Source organism: Condylura cristata, unplaced genomic scaffold (genome assembly GCF_000260355.1).
Source record: "Condylura cristata isolate star-nosed mole 26May11 unplaced genomic scaffold, ConCri1.0 scaffold00002, whole genome shotgun sequence".
Lineage (NCBI taxonomy): Eukaryota > Metazoa > Chordata > Mammalia > Eulipotyphla > Talpidae > Condylura > Condylura cristata.
Window position 1 is genome coordinate 1,892,076 of NW_004567103.1, and position 24,830 is coordinate 1,916,905.

General features: G+C 57.7%; 2 protein-coding genes across 2 annotated transcripts in view; both read right to left on the reverse strand.

Moving 5' to 3' along the window:
• Positions 1–680: 680 nt before the first annotated feature.
• SPP2 (secreted phosphoprotein 2, 24kDa) lies at positions 681–16,102 on the reverse strand. Its single transcript, XM_004674758.2, has 8 exons — positions 16,045–16,102; positions 15,835–15,959; positions 11,756–11,878; positions 11,026–11,133; positions 5,952–6,006; positions 5,224–5,274; positions 3,252–3,346; positions 681–704 (listed from the first exon to the last, which is right to left on the reverse strand). Exons 1-7 carry the CDS (start codon positions 16,100–16,102, stop codon positions 3,261–3,263), a joined length of 606 nt encoding a protein of 201 aa, XP_004674815.2. The 3' UTR covers positions 681–704; positions 3,252–3,260.
• A 6,185-nt stretch (positions 16,103–22,287) lies between these two features.
• Positions 22,288–24,830, reverse strand: part of TRPM8 (transient receptor potential cation channel, subfamily M, member 8) — a 66,202-nt gene continuing 63,659 nt past the window's right edge. Inside the window, exon 26 of the mRNA XM_004674759.2 lies at positions 22,288–24,695. The gene's annotated coding sequence lies outside the window, so the exon portion shown is untranslated. The remainder of the gene's footprint in view (positions 24,696–24,830) is intronic.

A 24,830-nucleotide genomic window follows, 5' to 3' on the forward strand; every position in this document is an offset into this window, starting at 1 on the left:
CCTTGTCACAGGGACTCCGGAAGCATTCTAGGGGCTCCTGGGGGCTTCGCCAGGAGATGGCTTCATCTTGCTGGTGAGAGTCCCCATCCAGCCTGGGGAGTCTCACAGCCTCCGACTCTGATCAGCCCTTAGCAGGGGGGAGGCAGAAAGACGTGGGTCCAGGGGTGGCCCCCAAGGGGTGCATTTCTAAGTGAGTAACTTGGGGACGCATACCACAATCCTTCCCTGGTGACAGCGGCCTTCACAGAAACCTGACTCTGCTGTTGGTTCCTGGGTTAAAGACTGAAGGAAAAGCAGTTGAGAAGGCGTATCGGTGGCAGGGAGGGGAGTGCTCAAAAATTAAATTACCCACAAAAGGAAAAACACTCCTTTGCCACTGAGCTGGCTGGGGCTGCTTGTGTGTTTAGGAACAAGCAGTTTACAACCTTGGCATACTGCTGTAAAACACACATTTATTAAGCTAAATACGGCCACCCTGGGAGTCCTCAACTCCCAGCTCCATAAGCTAACACCAAACACCTCCTGCCATGAGCTTCTCATCTCAGATTCTGATCGTCTTTCCTAGTTTAAAAAAAAAAAAGTCACAGCACGAGTGAAAGGAAAAACAGCACATTTATTCTGGACTGGAACTGGTCAGATGAAAAATGACGCAACCTGCCAAGCGTCTTCCTTCACCGGATCTTCTGTTTCTTCCAGTGCATTTGCTGCTTAAAAAAGGAAAAGAAGAGGAGGATGGGGCCCGGGCTAAGCGTTTCCCGTCCCGCTATGCCCCCTCCTACCACTGAAATGACCTTCCAGCCTCCGGAAAGGGCCCAGCGCAAGGCTGGCTAAGTCACTCCAACACCTGTCACTGTCTTATCCTCGCACACAGGCAGGCGCTGAGGCGCCCGAGCTCCCTCGAGGGCTCCCCATGGGGCCAGTCACCGTCATTGAAAACAGCCGCCCTGACTCTGCTCAGTCGACACTGTGCTCTAGACCAAGGTTTGGCTCCTGATATTCAGCAGGCAGCGAGGGGTCGCTTAGTATTAAGCTAGAGCAGTCCTGGAGGAGGACAAGGCCACGCATCCTTAGTTCCTGATGCAGGAGGAGCTGAAACAAGTAACCAGAAGCCTGGGGAGCACCTGAGCCCGGGGTGAGGAGTGAATTGCTGCCCTGAAGCTTCTAAGCAGCGGCTGGCCAGTCTGGGGGCTGGCCTCCGCCGGCCTCCCGTGCTGGTCCTCCCCGCCTCGTTTGTGATCCCGGGAAGTGTGCCCACACAGAGCCTCCTGCTGGGGGGCCAGGGCCAGGCCAAGGCCCTGGTCTTCTGCCTGTGTTGCCTTTAAAGAGACTTTTCCAAGCGACCGATCTCACAGAATCAGACCGTGAACGCGTATTGTGCCGGATGTGTGTGCACGTGCCTGGTAGAACCGTATGGAGCACAGCAAATCCGCGGAGAGCTCTACTTCCCCTCTTTGCTCAGTAGAGCAAAGATAAATGATCTAAATCGATTTTTAGAAAAGGTAAGTGACGAGCCCCACGGTGACGGCTCCGGGACCTCACTCTGAAGTTGACTTCCACTTTCAGGGTGCCCGTCGGTCGGAGGAGAATCTACCACTTCCAGCTTCCATCCACGAGTGCCTTGTTGCTGAAATTTCCTTCTCTTTTAGCAAACAGAATTCTTTTGAATCCCCGTGTTGAAAGTTAATTAAACTATGCTTAGCTGGGTTTTGGTTTTTGGTTTGGATTACACAATTCAAGACCCCAAAGTGAGAGTCTGTCATCCATTCACGCATGAGTGAATGCCAACTGTGTGCCAGCCCTGTGCTGGGCATGAGGACAATGGCAAAGGAAGCCCCCAGCCCTGTGTTTGGGGGCAGTGCCTGTGACGAGAGTCACAAAGAAGGCACTGTGGGCGTGGGGAGCGGCTCAGGGCAGAGCCCCCCAGGAAGCGACGTGAGCAGAGAGGGTCCAGGCGGCCCTTGAGCACTGGGGGCGCTGAAGGGCTGGCAGGCGGGGGGCAGGCGGGATCCGAGCCATCCCCTGAAGACTTTGTGGACCACATGGGGGGCCAGGGCTAGATCCTGGGGCGCCTAGCACTACCCAAACTGAAATCTATGGAGGTTCACCTTTCATTATTAACTTGTGTGTGTGTAAAATGAAAACACACTGAACCCCCAGCTAGAACGGCACCCTCATGCGGTCCGCCAGTACTTGGGAGTCTTTAAAAATACAGGGTGCCCTTGGCTCCGGGCCTAGCAGCGGGGGGCTGAGACGCCCGTGAGGCTCAAGGACGCTCGGTGCATTGTGGGTCTGGCAAACCGGCTCGATCTTCCTCAGTTCTGGGGCTTATGAGCTGTTCTTCCGCCTGCCTCGGGGTCTTTGCCCCCCAAGTGAGTGAGACCAAGGGCTTGGGTGAGAGTGCCAGTGTGACTGCAGACCCAGCCGACAGCAGAGCAGAGCAGATGGGGTCACCACTGAGGCAAGTGGGAATGAGGCGGGGGGGGCCAGGCCAGGGGTGTGTGGGCATCTCAGCAAGACTGGCCCTGGCGGCTGTCGGGAGATGATGGCCAGGAAGAGCCACGATGCTCTAGAATTTGGAGCTCAAGCAAATCAGGTAAGAAAGGGAGAGAGGCAGCTGGAGAAGAGCCAGGGGAGTTTGGAGCCGTCAGGGTACCCCTAGCGACCGTACCCAGTGGGCAGCGGACAGGAGGACCTGGGTGCAGCGATAGTGCGCAGAATCATTGGGGATAAATGCACATGGTGACAAAGTCCAGCAACAGCAGAGACAACAAAGGAATCCAGAAAATGAGGGAGGAAGAGGCGATGCAAATGGCTCGCCGCATGTATGGGTCAGAAAGAGCAGCAGATCCGACTCACAGGCTTGAATCTGTCTGCAGAAAGCAGAAGAGTGACTGGGAGGGGAGGAAGGGCAGCAGCTGGGGGCCACAACTGAGCAGGAACAGGAATGGGCAGGGGGAAGCGGGAGGGGCGCGGGGGGGGCGCCGGCAGGGGCGCCTGGGCGTGGGCACGGGGGTGGGGGTGGAGGTGGAGGCGCGCTGGTGGCGCCGAGGCTGCTGGGTTTGCTTGGTGTTAGTCTGGCTGCTCCTCGAGCAGAGAGGCCGCTCGCATCCACGACAGCAGGTGCAAAGCCGCGCGGGCCCAGGGCAGGGCTGGCGGAGGCGCGGCCGGGCGGGCGGGCGGGCGAGAGCAGGGGGAGGCGGTGGAGGCTGAAGCTGCAGTTCCTGGACACATTTTTAACTGCGCTGCCTTACCTCAGGCTGTTACTCATAATCGCCGTTTATTCTCACTCGGTGCCACTGGTTCCGGAACCTTCTATTTCCAGGAGCCCAGATCCTTCTCATGATCTCTAAAGATAGAAAGAGAATGTATGGGCGCTCAGTCAGCTTGAGATCTGAGACCGTGTGGACGAGGGATTGTGGGTGATGAGGAGCAGAACCAGAGGGGCCCGGGCCCACAGCTTCTGCCCCATCTCAGCCTTCCCCCGAGTCACAGCCACCCAAGGGCCCAGGGCAGGGGCTGCGCACACGCCCATCACAACCACTCCCCCGTCGGGGTCAGCCCAGTGCTTGCAGACACATGTGCTGATTTGCACCAAATTGTCCAAAGTGGCCCTGGAGACGGGGCACGTCATCACGTCCCTGAAGCCAAAGCCGTGTTGGACTTCAGCTCTGGCCCGACCACCTGAGGCAGGGGAAAGGCACCAGCCACAGTCATGTATAGCCACGTGTTTCTCCCCAATGAGGCAGGTGGCTTTCAAGAGGCTCCCGGTCCTCCCACGGCGGCGCCCCCTCCCACACGGGCTGGGGTGCTGGGTGGTGACTGCGGCCGCAGCCGTGGTGTGCACCCTCGTGCGATTGGGCCGCGAGAGGCGGTGTCTTCAGTCTTCCTTCTTGTCACCTCCACTGGGGGAAGCCAGCTGTCACGTTTTGAGGTCCTTCAAGGCGCCCAGTAAAAGGCAGATGGTGTGGGACGGAACTGGGAGGAGGGGGTCCTTCGGCCACCCCGAGCAGCCTCGGAAGGGGGACCTGCGGCCTCACCCAGCACCGTGCCTGCGGTCTGGCAGAGGCCCACACCTGACCCCACAAGCGGCTTCTGCGTTCCTGACCCCACCGACTGAAAGAGGAAGCGTGTCTCCGGCTGCCGGGTGCAGGTGACGGAGCACGCGGTGACAGCACAGACGCGGCTGGCCGGCTGTCCATCTGATGGCGCGCATCCCTCTCCAGATGGTTTCTGGCTATTTCCAAAATCGAATCCGAGGGCCCATATTTTCTACCATGACAGAGATTTGAAAGAATGGGCCAGATTCTGAAAGCCATTCCAAAGGACGCGTCGAAAACATGTTTTCGGTGGCTTCGCTGTGGGGGTGACTGCAGCGTCTCTCAAAGTGACAACTTGCAGGCGGCGTGTGCGCTGTGTCTTGCATCATTCTTCACACTGTAAGTCAGCGCTTCAGGATTCCCTGGAATGAGCCCGCTCCGACGTCCCCCCGCAACAGCACTCTCTGCTCACTCCTTTTACGGGAGGACCCTGGACACCGGGCAGGTCTCGCGTTCTTCTGGGGAGTGAGGCTCTGGGTCTGACAGCCCGCGTCAAAGTCGAGTCCGTGCTACCCCCACGCACACCGGGTCCAGGGTCTGTGCCGTCCGCTGCACACACAGGGCCTCGGGGTGCGCCCGCGAGCCCCAAGGACCCGCCCGGAGCTGCTTCGCAGGGTGCTGCCCGCGACCGAGGGAAATGGTGCTGCGGCCTGTAGAGCCCGGGCCTGCGTGGGCAGGAGCCCTGGGCACCATGATCCGTGTCCACCGCACACAGAGGCTACACCTGTGTCCAGGGCTTCGGGCCGGGCTGAGAAAACGCATCCGTGAACCCGCGGGACTCAGCACTGTCCCCTCGTCCCCTGACCGCAAAGCACACTGACTGGGTCGGGGGCGGAGTGGGGGCAGGGGAGAGCGCGAGGGCCTGGGCTTCCCCGAAGGCCCCGGCGGCGAGCCAGGGAGCAGGGCAGCCTGACGTCCGGCCGGCTCTGCCAGCGCGACTCGGGAACGGGCAGCGGGCGCTGGCCTCCTGGCTGTCTCCCTGTCAGCTGGCAAGTCTGCTGCAGGGCAGTTCCTTCCATCTGCACTGAAGAGCTCAGTGTGACCTGGCGCCCTCTCCCAGGAACGCCTCCTGCAGAGACTAGACTGGTCAGAAACGGGGCTCTGCGAAGAATGATGGGCCACGTACCCTGGGACCGTTCGTAAAGTCTTTCGCTTCTGGATTTGTCCGGAAGGAGACCTGAAACACAGCCACAGAGTAAGACATAGCCTCCGCTTCCTGCTTCCGGAATGTTCTATGTTCTTACTGTGCCACAGCTGTGCCTCTCACAGAGGAAGCGTGGGAGATGGCCGAGGCGTGCCACCATCAGCACCGGTGGGGAAGCCCACGGGTGAGCACAGGGTCACAAAGCCCGAAAACACACTGACCCGACCCCACTTCAAAGGGCCATTACCGGAGGCGAGGGGAGTCCTCGTCCGCCCAAGCCTCTTCGAGGGCTGTCAGCTCCGCCCCCAGCCGGGGAGGGTGGCAGACTAGGCCAGCCGTCAGAGGAGGGTTAGCCCAGACCAGACCAGCCTCAAGTCACTGCAGAGACCGCAGGCCGAGACCCTGGGCCGCGCCCCCCAGGAGGAGGGCACGTCTGTGAGGGGCCCTCCAGCCAGCACCCGCCTGACGACACAGCTGAGGGCCGCCACGGAGAAGGCCACCGGAGGCTCTCACAGCTGTGAAGGGTGACCTGGGCGAGAAGCTGTCTCAGTACCGCCTGGCGTGAAGAGCGGAGCAGGAGCAAGGGGAAGTGTTTATTCTCTGTAATTTCCATCATCGTTCGATGTTTATTTTTAGACTCACTGATAGAGGGCTTCGAAGTGAAGACTGTTTCAAGGAAAAGGCATTAGACAGAGCAGATCTCAACTTACCAAACTGATAATTGCTTTTCCATCTAGAGGATCCCGACGTGTGCCCGAAAGTCCTCTGGGTAGAGTAGGCGCCCGCGTGTCGGCACATGGAAGACAGAGGAGGGGAGCTACGTGGGGACACAGCCAGGACACGCCTGGGTGAACTGCGGCCTCCGGTGAGGGCCACTGTGGTGTGCGCCGCCGCACGGCTTTGGAGGGTGAGGCGCAGTGTCTGGGAGAGCTTGTCAGAGTGACCAGCCTGATGCCTAAATTCTCTGGAGCTTTCCAGTCAGCTCAGATTACTCCGAAGCCAGAAAGATGAAACGCGGCCATATGAATTTGCAAGAAGTCTGCTTTGTGGCCACACTCGGCAATTTCTTCTCTATGAGGCCCTCCCTCCCTATTAAGTCAAGAGAAGGGGTGTCCCAGAAGGAAAGGGAGCGTCAAGGACACGGCTGGTGTCAAGGGAACGCGCCCGGGAGGGTAAGAGTGGCCCCAAGTCCTGTTTGAGCAGGTGGACTAGACCACGGGCAGCGAGTCCTTCCCAACAATTTGGCCCTGACCATGAGACATGGCGACAGATCAGAGTGTCAGGTCCTGAGCTATGGTTACCTCACAAAGCCCTGGAGGGAGAGGGCCCAGCCCAGAGACAGGCACTGCTCTCCTCCACCTCACCTCACGGACCTGTCCCGAAGCAGCCACCCAAGCAGCCAGGCTAATCCTCCTCTCCCGCCTACCGCCCCCAAAGGTGACGTCTCTCATAAACCTCACCTAGTTCATCTTCACCCAGTGTTCTCTGGTGAGTTACTTCCCTAGAGGCCAAGGACCCACTTTTTCCAGTCGGGGTCTTTAACAAAAGTCCACACAAAATCCTATGTTCACTCAAAATCTTGTTCCCAAATGTGCAAAGCTTCATTGATTGCAATGGCCAGGAGGAAAAAGAAATGGAATATTACTCAGCAATGAAAACGAGAGAAGTATTGATGCATGTGCTACAACAGATCCGGGCCTGCAGAACACCGTGCTCAATAAGATGAACCACAAAGCACCTGCCACGTGATTCCATTTCTATGAAACCAGAACAGGTAACTGGCAACTCCGTGAACAGACAGTAGATGAGTGGTGGTTGGGTATAGGTGGGAGCCGACAATGATTGCAGGATCTTTGTTGATGCCAGGAGGCTCCTTCTGAGCTGAGGGACATGGTCTGGACTCAGTGGTGATGGCTGCACAACACAGGGTCCACTGACAACCACCCAGCTGTGCACATTCAAGGGGTCAGTGTGCGTTATGTGCTTAATACCTCAGCAAAGGTGTCAGTGAAAAGGAGGTAGCCCGACTTCAGCCAGGCTGGCGGGGATAACACCAAAAAGCATCTTCAGCTGGAGCTAGAGGGGCACCCCGCTTCCTCCTGCGTTTAGAGGCTCTGAATCTGGAGCAGCTTCTTGCTGTAAGGGGAAAGCTCAGGAAAGGGAAGGAGGCCGGAGACACGGAGGGAGAGGGCTGAAGGAGAAGAAGCGGGGAGGAGAGGGAGAAGGAAAAGAACAGGGGCGGAGGAGGGAGGGGCGAGTAGAGGGGGAAGGGAGGAGGGAAGGGAACAAGGAGGGGGAGAGCAGGAAGGGAGAGGAGGAGGCAGGGGAGAGGGATGGAAAGGGGGGAGAGGAGGGTGAGGGGAGGAGGGAGAGCGAGGAGCACGGAGAACATGTGTGGCACAGAGAGCGTCGGGGTCCCTGAGTCCCCTAAACTGAGCTGTGGGTGTTGGGCAGCCATCCCCACCCTTCCCGGTGTGGATTGTGGTCCAGGGAATCGCACCATCTTGGCTCAAGCCACTTGCAGCTGAGTCTCTGTCTCGTGAAGAGGAAGACATTTAGCAGAGTAAATGCCGGCTTCCCCCGTGCTGGGAGTCCAGGACTGCCGCTAAGTGCCTCTTCCTCAGTCTCTCCTCCGGACCCTTCGGGCTCTTGGCTGAAAACCTAACCAAACCCCCTGCCCGGCCTAGTCAGAAAGCTCACCCAGATCAGCCCGTCAGCCCACAGCTAAGGGGCTGCAGGTTGAGGGGGCCCCCGGCCCCCCGCCCATGAGTGCCGAGCAGCGACACAAAACCTTTCCCTCTCAGCGTTGTCTGTCAAAGTGAAAAAACTGCAAAGGAAACTACCAGAATCCAAACACCTGTGTGGCCAAGGAGAGAATATTAGCAAAGTTAGGCCTTTGCTCCAGTTTCTTCAAGCTTGTTCGCTTTTTAAGCCGCGCGGGAGCCAGCCCGCTCCGCTCCCGGTGGCCCTGCCAGGTACTCTGGCCTGCACCGAGCCCCCAGGCCTGCCGGGCCCTGGCCTTGCTCTCCCGCCCGCCCTTCCGTCCTGCGCCGCCCTGCCCCTGGGGCGTGGCGATGCCCGCGAGATCCTCCAGAGGTCTTTGTTTTCATTACGCGGAGATTTCTTCTTCAGTTTTATTTCTCCTGTTTCCTACTCCAGCCTTGATTTATTTGCTCTGTGTCTACATGCATCCTGGTCTAGTCTCTCTCACGCCTGTAACATCACCATTTATTTCACTGAAAATGGTTAACAGCTGTTTTCTAGTTTTTCTCTATCCTATGTAGGAAACAAACTTCCGAGTTTCCAGGAATTACCTTAAATTTCCATCTGTTTTCTTCTCTTTCATTTGAGGTGCGGCTTTTTTTAATTAAAAAAATTTTAACTCAGTCTTAACTCTTTACGATGCCCTGTCCGTGGGGGGAGCATCTCAGGAGCACGGTTTAGCACTTTGTTTGTGTCTGGGCCCGTTTAACTCAGGGTCGCTGTCTTCTTGCGGAGCTCGGGAGTGGGAGAAAAGCGGGTGGTCTTCACCCTGCAGCTAGGAAGTTGGGGCCCACCCATCGGGTCCTCAAGCGCCCAGAATCAGCCGCCCAGGCAGACGGCAGGCGTGGAAGCAGGCCCAGTTAGGGGGTGCCTACCGTGAAGCTCCCCTGCGGGGAAGTCACAGCATGGGGCAGACGCGCCTTCCCAGCGCCCCCAGACTCCAGCCTAGCTGTGCCCTCTCGCCTGTCCTGCCAGCCCCGCCCTCGGCCGGGTCTGTTCCTCGTCTGGGCCTGTGGCCACCTATCCTATGGTGACCGCCACTGCCGCCGAGAGTCCGTCTCGCCTTGGGGGCCACTCCTCCCCGGCTGCGCCCCCACCTCTCCCGCGCCCCCCACTCCTCCATTCCCCTCATTTCGGCCACAATGAGCTTCTTTCCATTTCAACCCGCCGGCTTCTCCCACACTCGAGGGCACTGACTCGCACTCCCGCTGCGCCTGAAGCCCTTCTCTCCCTCCTCTGCAGGCCCCTCACGTGTCTCCGGGCCCGGGCCAGTGCCAGGGACGCTCGCGTTACCCCACGCAGTCACGCCCGACCCCTGCCTCACGAAAACCCCAGACTCATCTACAAACAGGGGCTGGGTCTGCCCCGAGTGTCCGCTGGCTTTCCCCATGTAAACTGCAGAAGCATAGGACACTCACGAGGACAGGCTGGGGCCTCGCCATGGCTGGGTGGGCTGGGGGGGGGCGGGGCGTGCGAGTGGGCTCGCCGTGGGGAGCATCACGCCTAGTCGGGGCTCAGCCAGAACCCCCGGTGGGGCCTCCACGTCACCAGGCCAAACAGGTCCAGCAACAGGCGCGACAGCCCCGTGGGCTCCCGGCCCCAGGACCCCACCCCCGTCACGGACGCCCCTGCATTACGAGCTTCGTTATTTCCTGGCCCCAAAATGGACTTCCACGCACAGCAGGTAAGGCGTGGGTGTGTTAACAACAAGGCAACATTAGCTTTTATAAGTAATTCTGAAGCTGAAATTTTATACTCTTGGAATATAATTTTCACTACAGAATTAAATACTGAAAAATTCAATAAAATTATGCTCTTGGGTGGATTCAGCTGTGTTACTTTAAAATGACATTTTAAAAATACCTGCCATGCTGAATAAGGAGGCTGACGGCGACGGGGGAGGAAGGAGGCCTCGCCCAGCACGGGCCTGCTCACCCAGCAGGGCTGCCCGGCTCACGGTGCCCGCGGTGTGTCCTTTAAACTAAACATCTTGCTGTGAGCTGAGCGTCCTGCCCCAGGATGCCTGCATGTGTGCCGGACACTGACCCGTAGATGACCCGGGTCAAGGTGACCCAGTGCTGACGACAGTCCTGGGCTGGATGTGACAAATGCCAGGAACGTCAGCTGTGACAGGCTGTCTGAGGGCCAGCTCTGTCGCACCCTCTGGAGCAGGCCAGCCAGGGGAGGGGGGCAGCAGCCCTCTGTTCTCTCAGCTCTTTGGGGGCTGTGCCCACCGCTCTCAGAGCCACGGCCAGCGAGCTGAGCAATAAAGCGCTTCTAGGTTCCACTCCTGTCCCTGCTTCCTGGCCTGGGAGCAGCCGGCAGCAGGACCCAAGCCTGTCCCCAGCAACAGCACGAGCCACCAGCTAGTGTCCAGGGGCTGCCCGTCCGTGTCACATGCTTGACGATGTCGTCCTCGGTTTCTCTTATTTATTGCACCGAGTGGACTGACCACTGACGTATACCAAAAGCGCTCTTGGGCTGACGGGACAAGATGCCCCTGCTCACGTGACACCCACGTTCCGGCGAGAAGAGAGCCACTGAGCAGACACCCCCCAGTCAGAAGCGTGCAGGTTACCAACTTTCGTGCCGTCAACTGCCTCAGTCCTCTCCACAACCCGTCCGCCGGTCTCTTTCCCCGGCATTTCAGGAGGAGAAGTGTGAGCATGAGAGGTAAGTCCTCTGAGCCTGAGGACAGGACAGGACTGGCCAGCCAAAGGCCCCTCCTCACTCCACTAAACCTGTGTCGGCGAGCCCTGGGCCTACATTGAAGCCGGGGTGTGCCGGTCGCTGATGTCAGCTCTTGTCCGGGGGCACCTCCGGGAAGAGAGATGCCCAGGGAGGGCGTGGGAGGGAGGCGGCAGGGGCTGGGAGAGGAGGGGAGACAGACTGAGACTGCTGAGGGGGGTGAGCTCTGTTGAACACACCTGGTGAAGTGCCCGCTGTGCCGCCCTCCCTCTGCCTGTCACGGGCCCCCACGGACCACGCTCTGCCTCAGAGAACGCCCAGCCCCGGCCATACCTCTTCGCTGCTGTCAGACTCGGAACTGGAGGCCCAGCTGCAACGAACCCAGACGTCCTGCACCTGCTGGGCAGACACCTGCACGGAGCTCCTGCACCGGGCCGCCGGCTGCAGAGGCAAAGCAAGAGTCAGCTCGCGCGGCGCCAGTGTTGGGGTCCTCAGCGGAAGGTCTCACGGAATGAGCAGTCAGCAAAGAGCCCCTCTTTGCTGATGAAATAGCAACCCCAAAACCTGTAGATGGAACAAAAACACCCCAAAAACCAAATTTGGGGTTGATGGTGCTGGACTTGCACCTGTAGTGTTGACCAAATGGTGGCCATGTTCTGGTCCCTGGGGCTGAAGCAGTGAACCTGGGGCCCAGACCCCACGGAGCCCAGGCTGATGACCCAGCTCATGTCCGGCACTGACCGCAGAAGAGCGGTGTCAATCTGTGGAACTGCAGACATCTCTGGGACTTTCCTTTGCTGTGACCGCTGGACACTCACTTTGCCGGGGTGATCATTATCCCATTTGTAAAGATTGAGGAGACCGAGGCACCGGAGTCGAGGGTGCACCAGGACCATGCTCACGAGATCCCGCATTCCCAGTCGCTGGGGGCTCCCCCACCCGGCTGGCAGCACGGGTGCGGCGGCTCCTGCCACTGGCGCCGCCGTGAAGCGTCCCCGCGCTGCGCTCATGTGAGACGAGACTCTCCTCCACTAAGCTTCTGGGATCTGCTGTCCCCACTTACCACGTGGTAGCCCCTCTGGAAGTCACAGGTGGCTGGATCTTCCCCGGAGTCTCTCCTGCACGCTGTCTCTCGAACGCTGAACTCTATGTCCACGATCAGACTGTCTTCATCCAAGACACTGACCTTTACAGAGACGAGGCGTCAAGCTGCCATCCAGGTGTGTCTGAAGATCAGCGCTAGAAGCTTCTCCCCGTCCGACCAGAAAGTCTCGGACTCCCCCACCATTCACACCACAGGTGTCTCAGCAGTCAGCAAGCCCCACACTCAGTCTGCAGACCAGCGGGCGAGGGGCTACACCCAAGGCACACGGCACTTCAGGGACAAAGGGGCTGGGTGGGGTGTGGACTCCCAACACCCAGCGAACATCATTTCCCGAGACCCCCGTTTCCAACTGATCCTCGTTATCTGCAGATTCGATTGCAAATTTTCCTGGTCGCTAAGTTTACTTTCTACCCCCCAACTCAAAATGGAGTGAACTTTCGCCATCTTCCCTGACAGCCGGAACTTGGGGACTCTGGCTGCACCTGCCCCCAACGGAGGTCAAAGAAGGGGACCACCGCCTCCCCAGGCCAATGCTCACCCCGCCAAAACCTGTCACGGTCATGGTCTACTTATGTCACTTTTGGGGGTGCATTTTTGGGCTTTTATTACTATTATTGTTTTTATTGTTATTATTATTGTTGTTGTTATTTGGTGAGCTTGCTCTTTAAAATTGGTTCCAAACAAAGTATTGGGGTGCTGTCTAGAGTCCTTCAGGGCAAACAGGCTGGGACCAGTCACGTGTCCTCTAGGCCTGAGCTATAGTGCTATTGGCCATGAGGACAGCAATAAGTCAATAATGTCTTAATAAGATGTCTTTAAACCAAAACACACAAGAGACAGCGATATATTGAGGGATCCACAAAACTACAACAGAATGCTCTGGAACTTCTCAGTAATTCCTGAAAACCTGCTGCTGTAGTGGGCAGTTGAGCCCTCTGTCCACCGGTCCTGGCCCATGAATGAATTCAGTTTTCTACTCCCTCCCACCAAAGGTAGGATTCTAAGAGGAACTCCCAAACCTTCTGCTATGTCTGTAACGTCCTCACAACGTCAGACTTAATGCGTGTCCATGGTGTGTCCAGTGCCAGAGGCTGACTTAATGAGTGTCCTCTCTAATGAGTGTCCATGGTGTGTCCAGTGTCAGAGGCTGAGTAGGGAAAAGTCCACGCAGTGTCCACAGGAAAACAACACGGTAGCCAGAGATGCCCAAGGATTCAGGAGAGAAGCTCTGAATCGCAGGGCTGCGTGAAAGAGCAGACACACAGGGCAGGGCCAAGATGGCGGCAGGGCCAAGATGGCGGCAGGGCAGCCAGAGGGGCGCCCGAGCTGTCCAGCAGCCAACAACGCCCCCAGGCCCTACAGAGCCTTCCCTTCCAGCTCTGGAACCCTCATGTGGCAAACGGAATCAGGGGCGCAGCCAGTCAACTGCCCCGTGGGGGCAGCATCCTGGGCGCAGCCACAGGCAGGCGTGGGGCCCACTTGCCCCAGACGCCTGTGGCAGACCCAGGCTGGGAGCAGGTCTTTGAGCCACCCAGGCAGGTGGGAAGCGCTGACACGGAGAGTCTTCTGGAAACAACCAGCCTCCCCACTCAGCCACGTCATTATCTGCCGCCTCTTACTCATAACTTTGGAACTTCAGCTATTCAGTCTGAGTCTCATAGAGGGATTCAACCTCTTCCGTCCCCTCTGACCTCCCGCGCTGGGGCAGAAGCTTCAACAACTTCCCTGAAAGCAGTTTGGTGAATGAATTGGCAACGCAAACGCTCAATTGCAAAGATGAAAACAAGGAGGTTTGTGTCCTGACAATTTTTCTCATGCAACTCAGAGGTGAAGTTGCAATCTTTTTTGCTTGTCGAAGCACATTTTTGCACTCTTTCTCACCTACGGAGAAAAGGGGTTTTGCTTTGTAATTTGAGCTCACTCTCAGCTGGTGATTTCCACTGTGTGTAGTTTGAAAAAGGCAGGACAAGTGGACACACAGCACGAGGAAGTCAAACGAGAAAATCCAGGGCCTGCGTTGTGGCTGGAATGACCACACTCAGTGTGATCGTGGGGGCCAGTGTTTCTTTAAAAAATATTTTAAGACATACATGGTGTTGTAAATCAATAAATATAACTTAGCCCAAAAAAGCATAAATGACATGAAGAGAGTGTTTGTAAGAATGTTGTATAATTTAAAAAGTCCATACCCACACTGAAGAGAAAAGGCCCAAAGTCCTCCCGCGCGTCCACATTTCTACTCCTTCTTTTGGGGACAGTTTGTACCCTCAGGGCCATGAACTGTTGCTTCACCTGTTGCCGAGGACTTCATTATTGTTTTTGCCCTGAGTGTCTCTCGGGCCTGTGAGTATGGAAGGAGACAGAACCCGCGGGACTGCCCACGGGCATTTCCAGAAAGCACCACGAACACGTGCAGTAAAGCAAAATGGAGGAAAGCATGCCGAGGAGGGGGGCAAGCTACGGCGAGAGTGAGGGAGGACGTCTGCCTCCAGGCAGGAGACGCGCACTCCTCTGCAGGGGCCGATGCGTGTGCTGACCAGCCGGTCTGAGTCCGCCACAGAGTCTGGGAGAGCACGAGTAGGCAGACTTCCAGAAAGAACAGCGGCGTACACGGGGCATCTGCTATTTACGGCCTCGTTAAGGGTCACACACACTCACACGTGTGCTTATTGGCAGGTGCGCACGTGCGGGCTCAGCGCCCGCGACCAAGATGGCGCAGGCCAGCACGTGCTCAGGGGCCAGGCCCCTCCCCAGGCCAGAGTTCCACGGCGCCAGCTATTGGTTCTCTCCGGACTTGTCCTCCTGCTCTCATTCATTTAATTAGCTGCTAACGCGTTCTGCAGAGAGCTCCGGCTAACTGACGAGTAATTCAATGGTCATCTGCCAGCCTGGCGAGAGGGCGTGGGCACCCCCACGCTGCAAGTGGATTTCATTCAAGGCCACAGGTAGAAACCAGTGCGCCAGCGGGGGTCGGTCCAGTACCGCCCAGAACTCACCCAAAAGGCACCCCTCTGCCCTGCAGTTGGACACGCGTCCCTGCAGAGCGTCCACGCCAGTGACCCCAGGCTGGCTGGGACCCCTGGGTGGGGAATCTAATGAAGCGCAGCCCATCATCCTCATGACCTGCGCCCCGGTAAGAAAAGGCCACATGGCAAGTAATTTCCTAGGAATCTGGACTGAAGAAACTAAGCTGGTTTCTAAGGTAAAAGGGTCGAGACGAATGGGTCAGGGTGGGAGACTGGGGCAGAGGAACCAGAAGCAACTGGAGGGGACAGCCAGGTGGGCTGAGGTGGCAGCCAGCGGGTGTGAGGGAAGGCACCCCCCACCTGGCACTGTGGGGCGCGCCACGGCCGGCTGGGAGCTGGGCCCGGTGTCCTGCCAGCTCCCCTGCGACTGGGCATGGAGAGCTCGCCCCCAGGGCCTGTCACTCCATCCTCCCCTTCCCCTCTTCCAGCCTAAGCTGCCCTGAGGGTGGCTCTGTGCTTCCTCACTCAGGGGCATCACCAGGCCGGGGCGGGGGCGGGGGGGGCGGTCACTGCCCTCCAGAGTCACCCCTGGCCGTCAAGGCTCTCTGCAGCCTCTGCCTACCCAGGCTCCTACCCAGGCTAGTCCTCGCGAGCCCAAGGAACGCCCCCCTCACTTCCCACGGTGAACGGGAAACACACTATAGCCCCAACTCGACAAAGAAGGTGGGTTTTTAGGCTCAAAAGCTGGAATGGAATCCCCGTGAGTACCAGGCGGTGCTGAGCGCGGAACAGCCTCATTTCTGACAGACAAGCAGTTCTCAGCAAAACCTCCCAGGAGAAGAACCAGGGGGCTCTGGATACAAAGGCAGGAGGCAGGAGAGGAAGCAGGAAGCGAGGCCAGAGGGAAGAATCCCGCGAAGAGCGGGGCGTCCCGAGTAGCTGGGGGATGATGTGTCATTAAGTCCTTTATCCAGCTACCTTCAGCTGGAAAGGGAAAGCGTGTACCCCAAAATGCAGAGGAAAGAAGCACAGAAAGCAGAGTAAAGGGGAGTGAGAACAACGGGCCCTTACTCTTTTGATGGTGCTTCGGTACACGCGAAACAGATACGGACTCAGCCCCTGGGCGTTCACTTTAGCCACAGAGGCCGCCAGGGCCTTCCTCAGGGGGGGCGGCTCGTGGGTGGGCACGGGGAAACCTGGGTGCAGAGCAGAGTACACCGGACATGGTGAGACAGGACGGCCAGGGCAGCCCGCGCCAGCCTGGGCCCCCCAAGCTCCTACCTGCACAAAGTGGAGCGCTCGCCCCAAGAGCCAACAGGATCAGTATCTCCACTGCCATCTTCATCGCGGCAAGACCCGCCTCGGCTCTGGGCCGGGAGCTCGTCGCTCTACGTGTCAGGGGCTGACAGGACCTCCTGGATCAAATGACACCTGGCCGCCCTCCCGGGTCGAAGCTTCTGGAGCTTAGCCAGAAACAGTTGTCCCCGAGGTCAGAGTTTGCCGCCGCCTCCCTCTGGAAAGGTTCCAGCTGGCGGCCACTTTGGAAGTTCTGACCTCAGCGAGGGACTTCAGCCCACGGAGCGTGCAGAGGCCGGGCCTGTGTGTGCTGTTTGGTTTCTGTCTTAATGCCACACACACCGTTTGCGTCTTTGTACTGTGACCTCTGCGGTGGGGAGAGTAACCTTGTCTCCAACAAAGGAGTTTTCAGATGTGCTCTGTGGAATCCCTGCTCTGAAGCCCCTGCACTTGCCATTCACGGGTGGAGAGTGGTTATTTCAAGGTCTTTCTGGAAAGATCGTAAGGGACGTGCTTTAACGCGAAAGCCTTCAGTAGGCCAGGAAGGCCTCCATCCTCACGAAGCTGGCCCCTCCCCGACCTCCCCGCTGCAGGCAGTTCCTTGGGCATCCCCGAGACGAAGGGGCCCGCAGCTGGCCACCTGTAGGGACATCAGGCCCCACGGGAGTTGAGAGTCATCGAAAAGAAAATTTCTATATAAATTTAAAAATTATTTATATGCATGGAGAAATAAACTCTTAGACATGGTGGGAGAGAGGTTTCTCGCCGGTGGCTGCGGTGTGGCTGTGTGCGTGCTGGCCACTGCGATTATTGTCCAGGTCCTGGCGGGAGGCCTCACTGCCGCTGGGACTCACGAAGACTTGGCCCCCGAGCTCACGAGGCCGCCAGGTCACGGCCTCTATGCTCACAGCATCTCCTGTGGCTCCACTCGACAGCCAGGGTCGGGCGCGGCCTACGGGCCTCTGGCTGTGGTTGGGTGAGGAAGACGTGGTTTGTCCACCTCACGGGACACTACTCAGCCCGAAGCAAGGATGAAACGCTGCCCTTGACAGAAAAATGGAAGGAGCTGGAGGGAATCACGCGCAGCAAAGCAGGTCAGAATGAGGAGGACAAACACTGGACAAACCACATGGTTCAACAGTGCAAAAGATCTAAGAAACCCGTGGACACTCACAAGCCGGATGAGGCGCCTTAAACTAAGAGGGGTAGAGAGAGGGAGGGCCGGGGGTGTAAAGGGGGCGGGCGGAGCCCTGGTCTCACATTGGCCAGGCGCGTCCACAGCACCTCTGAACAACTTCAGTGGGAATAATAATAGGGTGTGTGTGTGTATTCGCACCGTACTGAAATATACCTGCGTATACTCAAGAACAGTTTGTATTTCTATACAAACAAACCACTAGTCATGGCGGGACAGAGGTTCCTTTTGAGGAGCTGGCTCACACCAAGGCGGGGGCTGCCAGGTGGCAGCACCCCGAGCCCGGAGAGGCTGCAGTTCAAGTCCCAGGAGCCCGCTGGCCGCGGGGGCCCACTCCACCCGACGGAGTGTCATCTGCTTCCCTCCAAGTGACCTGATGTTCGTCTCAGGTGAAAATCATCTTACAGAAACAAGCAGATTAATGTTCGATCAACTACCCGGGCGCCAGAGTCAAAGCGACACAGAAAGACCACACAGGCGTCAGCCCCAGAGCGGCGAGGCAAACGCTCCTCGGCGGACAGCTGGCCAGTGCGGTCCGGCGCGCGCACGTGTCTGCTGCCCGCAAGGCCGGAGGTGGAGCCCATGGAAGCCAGCGCTGAGCGGCCCAGCTCGCCTGTGAGCACCGCCGGGAACCTCGTGGCTCAAGGGGGCCCCTCCCCCTCCCACGGTGCCTCCCGGGCCGCTGGCCGGGGCTGGACAGATGCAGAGGTGCAGGAGACAGGAGGAAAGAGCAGGAGGGACCCGTGGGCGCTAGAGCCGCCCTGGCCGCAGGAGGCGGGGTGACGGGAGCACTCTACAGAGGCCCAGGCCAGGCCTGTTACTGACAAGGAGGGGAGACGGAAGAGGAGCAGGAAGAGAAGGGGGGAGGAGGGCAAAGGGAAGGGGAGAAGGAGTAAGGAGGGCAGAGTGCGTGAGGGAGGGGGAGAGAGGGAGAGGGCTGCACAGACTTAACACACAGCGGGCCCTGCGGGCGCCGCTCTGAGGCCAATTCTAAGTCCCCGCTGCTGCGCACAGCGACTGCAAGAATCAAGACAGCGCCTCCCTTTTGCCCGTCTGCAGAGCCGCGATGGCGACATCCTGCTTGGCCACCTCCCGTGAACGCTGCCCTCCCGGGGCAAACGGCCCCACTCCTCAGCCCGCAGGCAGCACGGCCTGGGCAGCCGCCCGCCAGCTCCTCTGAGTGCCCGCTCGCCCCACGCCGCGCTTGGGGTCCAGCATCTCCCCGGCTCCCCTCCGGCCACCCGCTAGCTTCCAGCCGCACAGGCGCCCCGCAGGTCCTCGGACACGGCTGTGCAGCTCTGGTGCTTCCAAAGAACCAAGGCGACGCCTCCCGCTTCCCAGCCCGCGCCCCCTCACCCAGGCCCCCCTTAAACAGCGCCGTGCCCGCTCCAGGCCGTCCGCTGCCTCGTCTTCTGCTGGCCCCGGTGCCGGCTGCCCGCGGCACCCCGCTCCTCCTCACCCCGGGGGCGCATTTGCGCTTTTGAGTCATCTGTCCCGCAGGCTCGGCGAGGAGACCCGGGTCTGGTTTACCTCCTCTGAGACACCCAGATGGGCCCAGGCAAGTGCTGGCGGCAGGTGCAGGGGTGCAGGCGGGCGAGCTCACCTGGGCTGGGCCCTGGAGTTTCTCGGGGGCGCCTGCACCCCCTGGCGGTGTGTAGAAGGCGCACGGAGCAGTGCTATGGGGTGATGAACCCCAAGATTGGTAACGCTGTTATTCTTAACCTGCCTCACCCCCGATTCCACTAGAATCCTTCAGACTTAACTACTGGCACCATCTGCCCCGCGCCCTGGTCTCATACAATGAGCAGGAATAATGAAAGGAGCAGCGAAGAGCAGAGGAGGGAAAGGAGAGCGGCAGAATGCTGTTGCCAGCTCGGAGCTATTGATTTTGGTAGCAGCTTGCTGGGGAGAGCCTGGAACCTTCTAGCCCTCAGTCACCGGCGGCCCTGGCGCAAGCGGCTGCAGGAGCCGCTGAGGCCAAAGCGATGATCCAGAAAATGTCTCCGCAGGTCCCGCCGCGGCTGAGGGGACATGCGGCTTCCACCTCAGCGCTCCTCTGGAAACCCAGGCCGCCTCCAGGGCTGCGCGCTCCCCAGTGCCGGCCAGGGGACCCCGGCTGAACCGCGGCGCCAGGTGGGCACCTGCCGTCGTGTTCCTTCCCCGGCCCCTGGGGGGGGCGCGTCCCCCACCTCCTCGGGGGGCGGCGCCGGCTGCTCGGGAGAGGGGCTGAGTCGCAGAACAACCCCGTCGGGGTGCCCGCTCTTGAGGTGGTTTCTTCTCGTGTTGCTCATGTCTGTGGTAATGCTGGCTGGACCGTCCCCCGCGTAGGGTCTCTAAGCCGACTCGTCATCCGAGCCGTCGGCCGCAGCCTGCGTGGCCATCGCCCAGTGTCGGAGGCGGCGGCCGCCAAGCCCCCCGGGGCAGCCCGCTCGCAGGGACGGGCGCTCCCCGGCCCGGAAAGGCCAGTGTTTTGTGGGTGATTTTTTTTTTTTAAGATTTATTTATTCGTACAGAACTGGGGTACAGACCAGAGATGCGGAGGGTGACAGGATTCACCAGAGAGAGAGTGGGGAGCAGAAGGGGCAGATGACAAAGTCCACTGCTGAGGGGAGCAGCGGGCGGGTCAGGAGAGGTCTGCCGCGCCCTGTGGTCTCCTCCGGGGCAGGCGGGAATCCAACTCATGCAGAAACAGCTTTAGATTCTCAGTGCTGTGCTGTAACCCGCTGCGCCACCAGGGAGGGCCTTGTGGGTGATGTTTTATGGGGCAAGAAAAGGAGTGAAGACCAGAGCTCCCCGCGAGCGTCCCCACCCGACCCGCCACAGGCCTATGGGGCACCCGGAGGACCCCGGCCCCTGCACCGCCCCAGCAGGGCCCCCGAGGCGCTGGCTCGGTCACCGGGACTAACCTTTGCGGGGGAACCTTGGCGAAGCCTTCAGCCCAGAACACAGCACTTAGCGGAAGCTGCTAAGTGCCGCTAACTGTGTGCCCTAGGCTGCCGGCCAGTGAGTCCGGGCCTCTGCCAGCCGACTGGAGCCCACAGGCCTGTGCCCTCAGAAATCCGTGCTGCAGGCTTCAAAGGCGGGTCCTCCTCAGAGCCAGGCGGGGCACCCCACCCCGGCCCCCTGGAACGGACCTCAGGCCCCACTCAGGGCTAGGCGATCTGCACACAGGTGCGGGTGCCCTGAGCACAGGGCACAGCTCCTGCGTGGCAAGTGAGGCCCAGGCGCAGGCGGGCAGATGCACGGATTAGCGAAATGATGGCGACGGCCAGGTCTCCGTCCAGCGACGGCTCCCGCTCCATGGGGAGGAGACCCCCATCCCGGGCCACCCAGCCCACAGACAGGCGCCGAGGCTGCCGTCGGGCTCAGAAACGGCGGTCCAGACTCACAGGGGGACGGGCTGGGGACGTGTTGGCAGGCGCGGGAGACCGGCCACTGCCTGGGCAGGCGGGGCCCTAATTGAGCCGGTTAAGATGGGAGGAGGAACAGGAGAACGCAAGATCACGGGCGCGTTGAGGAAGAGCGAGGGCTGCGCTCCAATACAAAATGCTACCGCCAAGTGCCGGCGGGTCCCTGATGCAGCACAGACAGGTCAAGCCCCTCCCTGAAGAACGCCCAGGGGAACGGGGGGACATAGAGCAAGATGCTCACGGAATTGAGTAGCCCAAATGGAAAGTGGATTACCTCCAGGACAAGGCCGCTGGGTGGGGTCTGCTCAGGGCCTGCTCAGGGCCTCTAGAAGGCCTCTTCCAGCACCCAGGGGGCCCACAGATCTATTTTCTGCCTAAGAGGACAGAGGTGCTAGAAACTGTTCTGGGAGTGGAAGGTCACGGTGGGCTTTCTGGAGGAGGTGACTCCTGAGTTGGGTCCTGACAGTAAGAGCAGGTTCACCAGAAGGAAGGGGGGAGCAGACGCTGAACAAAGGGGTACCGAGAGTGTAATACTGAAGACAGCCCATTCCCTGAGCAGCTATTAACCTTTGAAGGGGTGTCACTTCATCTCAACGTTCCGAGGGGGAGGGAGTCACTTCACAGGCGAGCCCGCCAAGACGCAGAGCCGAGGTGGTCTTCCCAAAGCCACACGCCCGGCCAGCAGGGATCTGGGCTTCCCAGCCGGGGTGTCTGTCCTGCTGTTCAAAACGAGGCACTCTGCCCCTCCGGCCAGGAAACCCACTGAGACACCGAACAAAGCTGGGGGTGGGGGAGCACAGCCCAAGCACTGGGGTTTCCTGGGAAGTGGGGGCGGAGAGTCGGGGGGAGCAACAAGCTGGGAGGTGCCACAGCATCTCGCTCAAGCCCGAGTGGACAGAGGCCTGGAGAGTGGAGTTTGGGAACGAGCCCAGGAGGCACCCGCGTCTGCACGTGGTGAGGACCAGCCTGGGCCATGACGGACTCGGTCTTGGCTAGACTAAGCAGGGAGGCCTGAAGGTCCTTCACCGGCTAGCCACTGTTCTGAGCACGGAGAAAATGACTCAGAGCATGGCCAGGGTCCGGAGGAGGGGGAGCGTGAGGCGACGTTTGTTTCTGTGGGTGTTTACTCCTGACATCCAGGATGGATGCTAAGATGCCGTGGCAGGCAGGGCTGTCTCCATGGCAACCACACTGCTCAGGACCCAGGAGGGCGGAGAGCGGCAGGGTGGGGTGGGCACACCGCCCCAACTCTCCCTGGAACAGGTGAGGCCCTCAGCGAGGAGCTCAAGTCCCAGGATGGACCTGAGGCCATCGCAGGGACCTGTGCGCAGAGGATGCCTGTGTCAGCCCAAGGCAGATCTTGAGCTCCAGTGTGAGCTCCCAAGGGACCGTCCCCTGAGACCTGGCGCGGCATGACTGAGGGACAGTGCCATGGATGGGTGGCTCTGAGTTCTCCGGAGACCGGGCTCCACTGGGTGCTTTTGGGGGGGTCAGAAGTTGAGCTTGCCTGCAAGAACCAGAACCGCGGGCCATCCTGCTTGCGGTCACTCGGAATGTTGTCATCTTCTGCTTAGAGAAGCGGCTCCTGTTACTCTGGAAACTAAACCCTCCTAGAAATGAATCTGACTGAGCCAAGACATTTTATTTTTTCAGTCTCAATAGTGTGACAGGAGCGACACATAGCACCCTCTCGCAGCTTCACGCACCAGCACACTCATTTTCAGCAGACCGCAGGACTGCAGCAGTGGTGGCCACGTTGGGAGGACACACTTAGTACCAGACACAGCATCTTGACGAAAGGGACGCTCGGCATGTGTGCTATTTTCATCATCTACACCCAGAACAATGACTTTGCATTTGCAAAAACCACAGAGGGACTACGCGAAGACACGTCCAGACATGCTGAGTTGAAAACGCTGACAGTCCCCTCTCGTCCGAGTGATCCCTGCGTCTGATGAGCCCAGGTCCTGAGTGGAAGCACAATAAATGGAAATGTGAGTTTATGGACAAGCTCACGTAAGGGGGTGGGAAAGGGCGATGCTTGATTCTGTCTTGATTCCACTCAAATTCCTTGCCTGGGCGAGGGTGAGAGGTTGGGATGGATGCTTGTCTTGGTACAATTTCAGGTACAGTCCACACGCTTGATTTCTCTCGTGAGTGCGGTGGCCATACGCCCCTTTTGGGTGGTTTCAGAAAGGCAGAGTCTTGTTGCCACGGTGAATGAAAATGACGTTCTCTCACAAAATTTCCACTCATTGCCAATTTTCATTGTATGAATTTCAGTACACCTGCTCTCAGCATCCAGAGCCATGAGTTGGTTGATCTACTGACCTACTGAATGAAATTCCACTCTAGGCCATGACTGGGTAGAACAGAGAGACCTTCTTCCATCCTTGTGCCTTCTCTGTAAATGTTACAAATGTGGTGGGTAGTCATTTTGACTACTTCCCAGACAACATTTTAAAAATTCTTTTTTAGTTCATGCTTTTACAGATTTTCTAGTTCAACAATCTTTGAATAGCTCCCTTCTAAGTTTGCCTTCTTTAACCATTGAGTTTATAGCCACTCAAAAGACCAATTATGGACATTGAGATTACCTTAGGTATTTCCAGCACATCTCTTTTGGGTAAAGATACCACCAGTTCCAGAGAAAGTGGGAGATAGAGGTGTTCAATAAGATAACCTCTCCTGTTCTATGCTGTCGCCTCCACCATCCCTATTTAAATGAGTATCTTAGCTTCATTCTAAACTAAGGATTAAATAGAATGTGTTATATGAAGCGTTCTAAGTTCATGTATCACCTATCTTATGCTCAAGGTAATAATTCTTATTTGCTAGATATTTATGGAGAAGCCGTACACATGCAGTAATAATCAGTGGGTCTTCCCAGGAAGAAAGCCATGGGGAACTCTTCCCAAGTGCTGAAACAGATTCATTGCAAAGATGCTCATCCCACTGACCAATCAAACACAAGCAACCTAGAGGACCAGCCTGATGACGTCACCAGAAGGTGGATTGATTATGCAAGCGCTAATCTAATGTTTAAGAAGATCGTGAATATAAAGGCGGTACCTTGAGAAAGTCTTAAGTGAAAAAGCTTATACAAAATCGTAGACGTGGCACGCTGGCACCATGTAAAAATTTAAAAGGGAAATAAAACACTCCTAGAAAAAAATGGATTTGGAAAAACATCCTGAAATGTTAACTATCTTTAGGTAGTGGGACTATTTATATGCTTACATTGATGTAGTCTACATTTTCTATCATATCCACACATCATCTTCAGTGGAAAAATAATACAGAAGAGAATAAAGAGAAGCACCGAATGAAAACAAAGCCACTGCCACCTCGAAGGTCCACTGTGGGATGTTTCACATTGATTGGATTGGCGCTCCTGGGAGAGCGAGAGGAAGGATGCTGCTTTTCACCCCCTTTGATAATAAAAGGCATCGTGAGAAGCGCGTCTGCACCCCCTTTCATAATAGAAGCCACCATGAAAAATGAAAATAGTTTCGCCTGAAAATGGCAGGGTCTTCTGGCTAGGAAGTGTTTTCGACTCTCATTTGATTTAGATTTTTTAACAACAAGCCCAGTGAATCTGTCACATAATGCAAAGGGGAAGAAAAGGAAATAGTCAAGAATCAGTAAGAGAGAAACAAACTAACAATACAAGGAGAAAAGGCATTCTTATTCCTAGGAGACATGTTCCATGATAAGCAAGGGTCAAAAATAAGAGAAGCGGAGGAAGAGGAACCATAGGAACACACAGCAGAACTGTCAACACCAAGAGCCAGCGCTGAGATTCGGAAAGTAACAAGACGGGCGTGGGTGAAGCACACCGTGGAACAGTCTTCCCTCGACCCACGTGCTCGTGCGTCCGTCACTCGTTTTATTCTCAGGTCTGAGCACACATGGGGTCATGAAAGTCACCCTCTGTGCACACAGGGACCTGACCATTGTAACTTAGGGGTAAGTTCCAAAATGGTCCATCCACCTTCCTTGAGTCTTCTCCGCTTGATGTTTAGTATCACCTGGGAAAATAAAGAACATTATATAAGGACAGATTTTCCTCTTTTCATTCTCCAGCTGTGACTTACTTCGGAATCGGAAAATCTACCAGGAATGGACCCAGATATACTGAACTGAGAGGTTTTCTTGTGGTATTG

Excerpts from the sequence above, each read along its gene's own strand:
- SPP2 (XM_004674758.2), bottom strand. The coding sequence starts at position 16,102 with ATGGCAGTGGAGATACTGATCCTGTTGGCTCTTGGGGCGAGCGCTCCA. Across the intron at positions 11,879-15,834 it reads ACCGAAGCACCATCAAAAGA|GTCAGTGTCTTGGATGAAGA; the intron begins GTAAGGGCCCGT and ends GTCTCTGTAAAG. Across the intron at positions 11,134-11,755 it reads TCCAGAGGGGCTACCACGTG|CCGGCGGCCCGGTGCAGGAG; the intron begins GTAAGTGGGGAC and ends TTGCCTCTGCAG.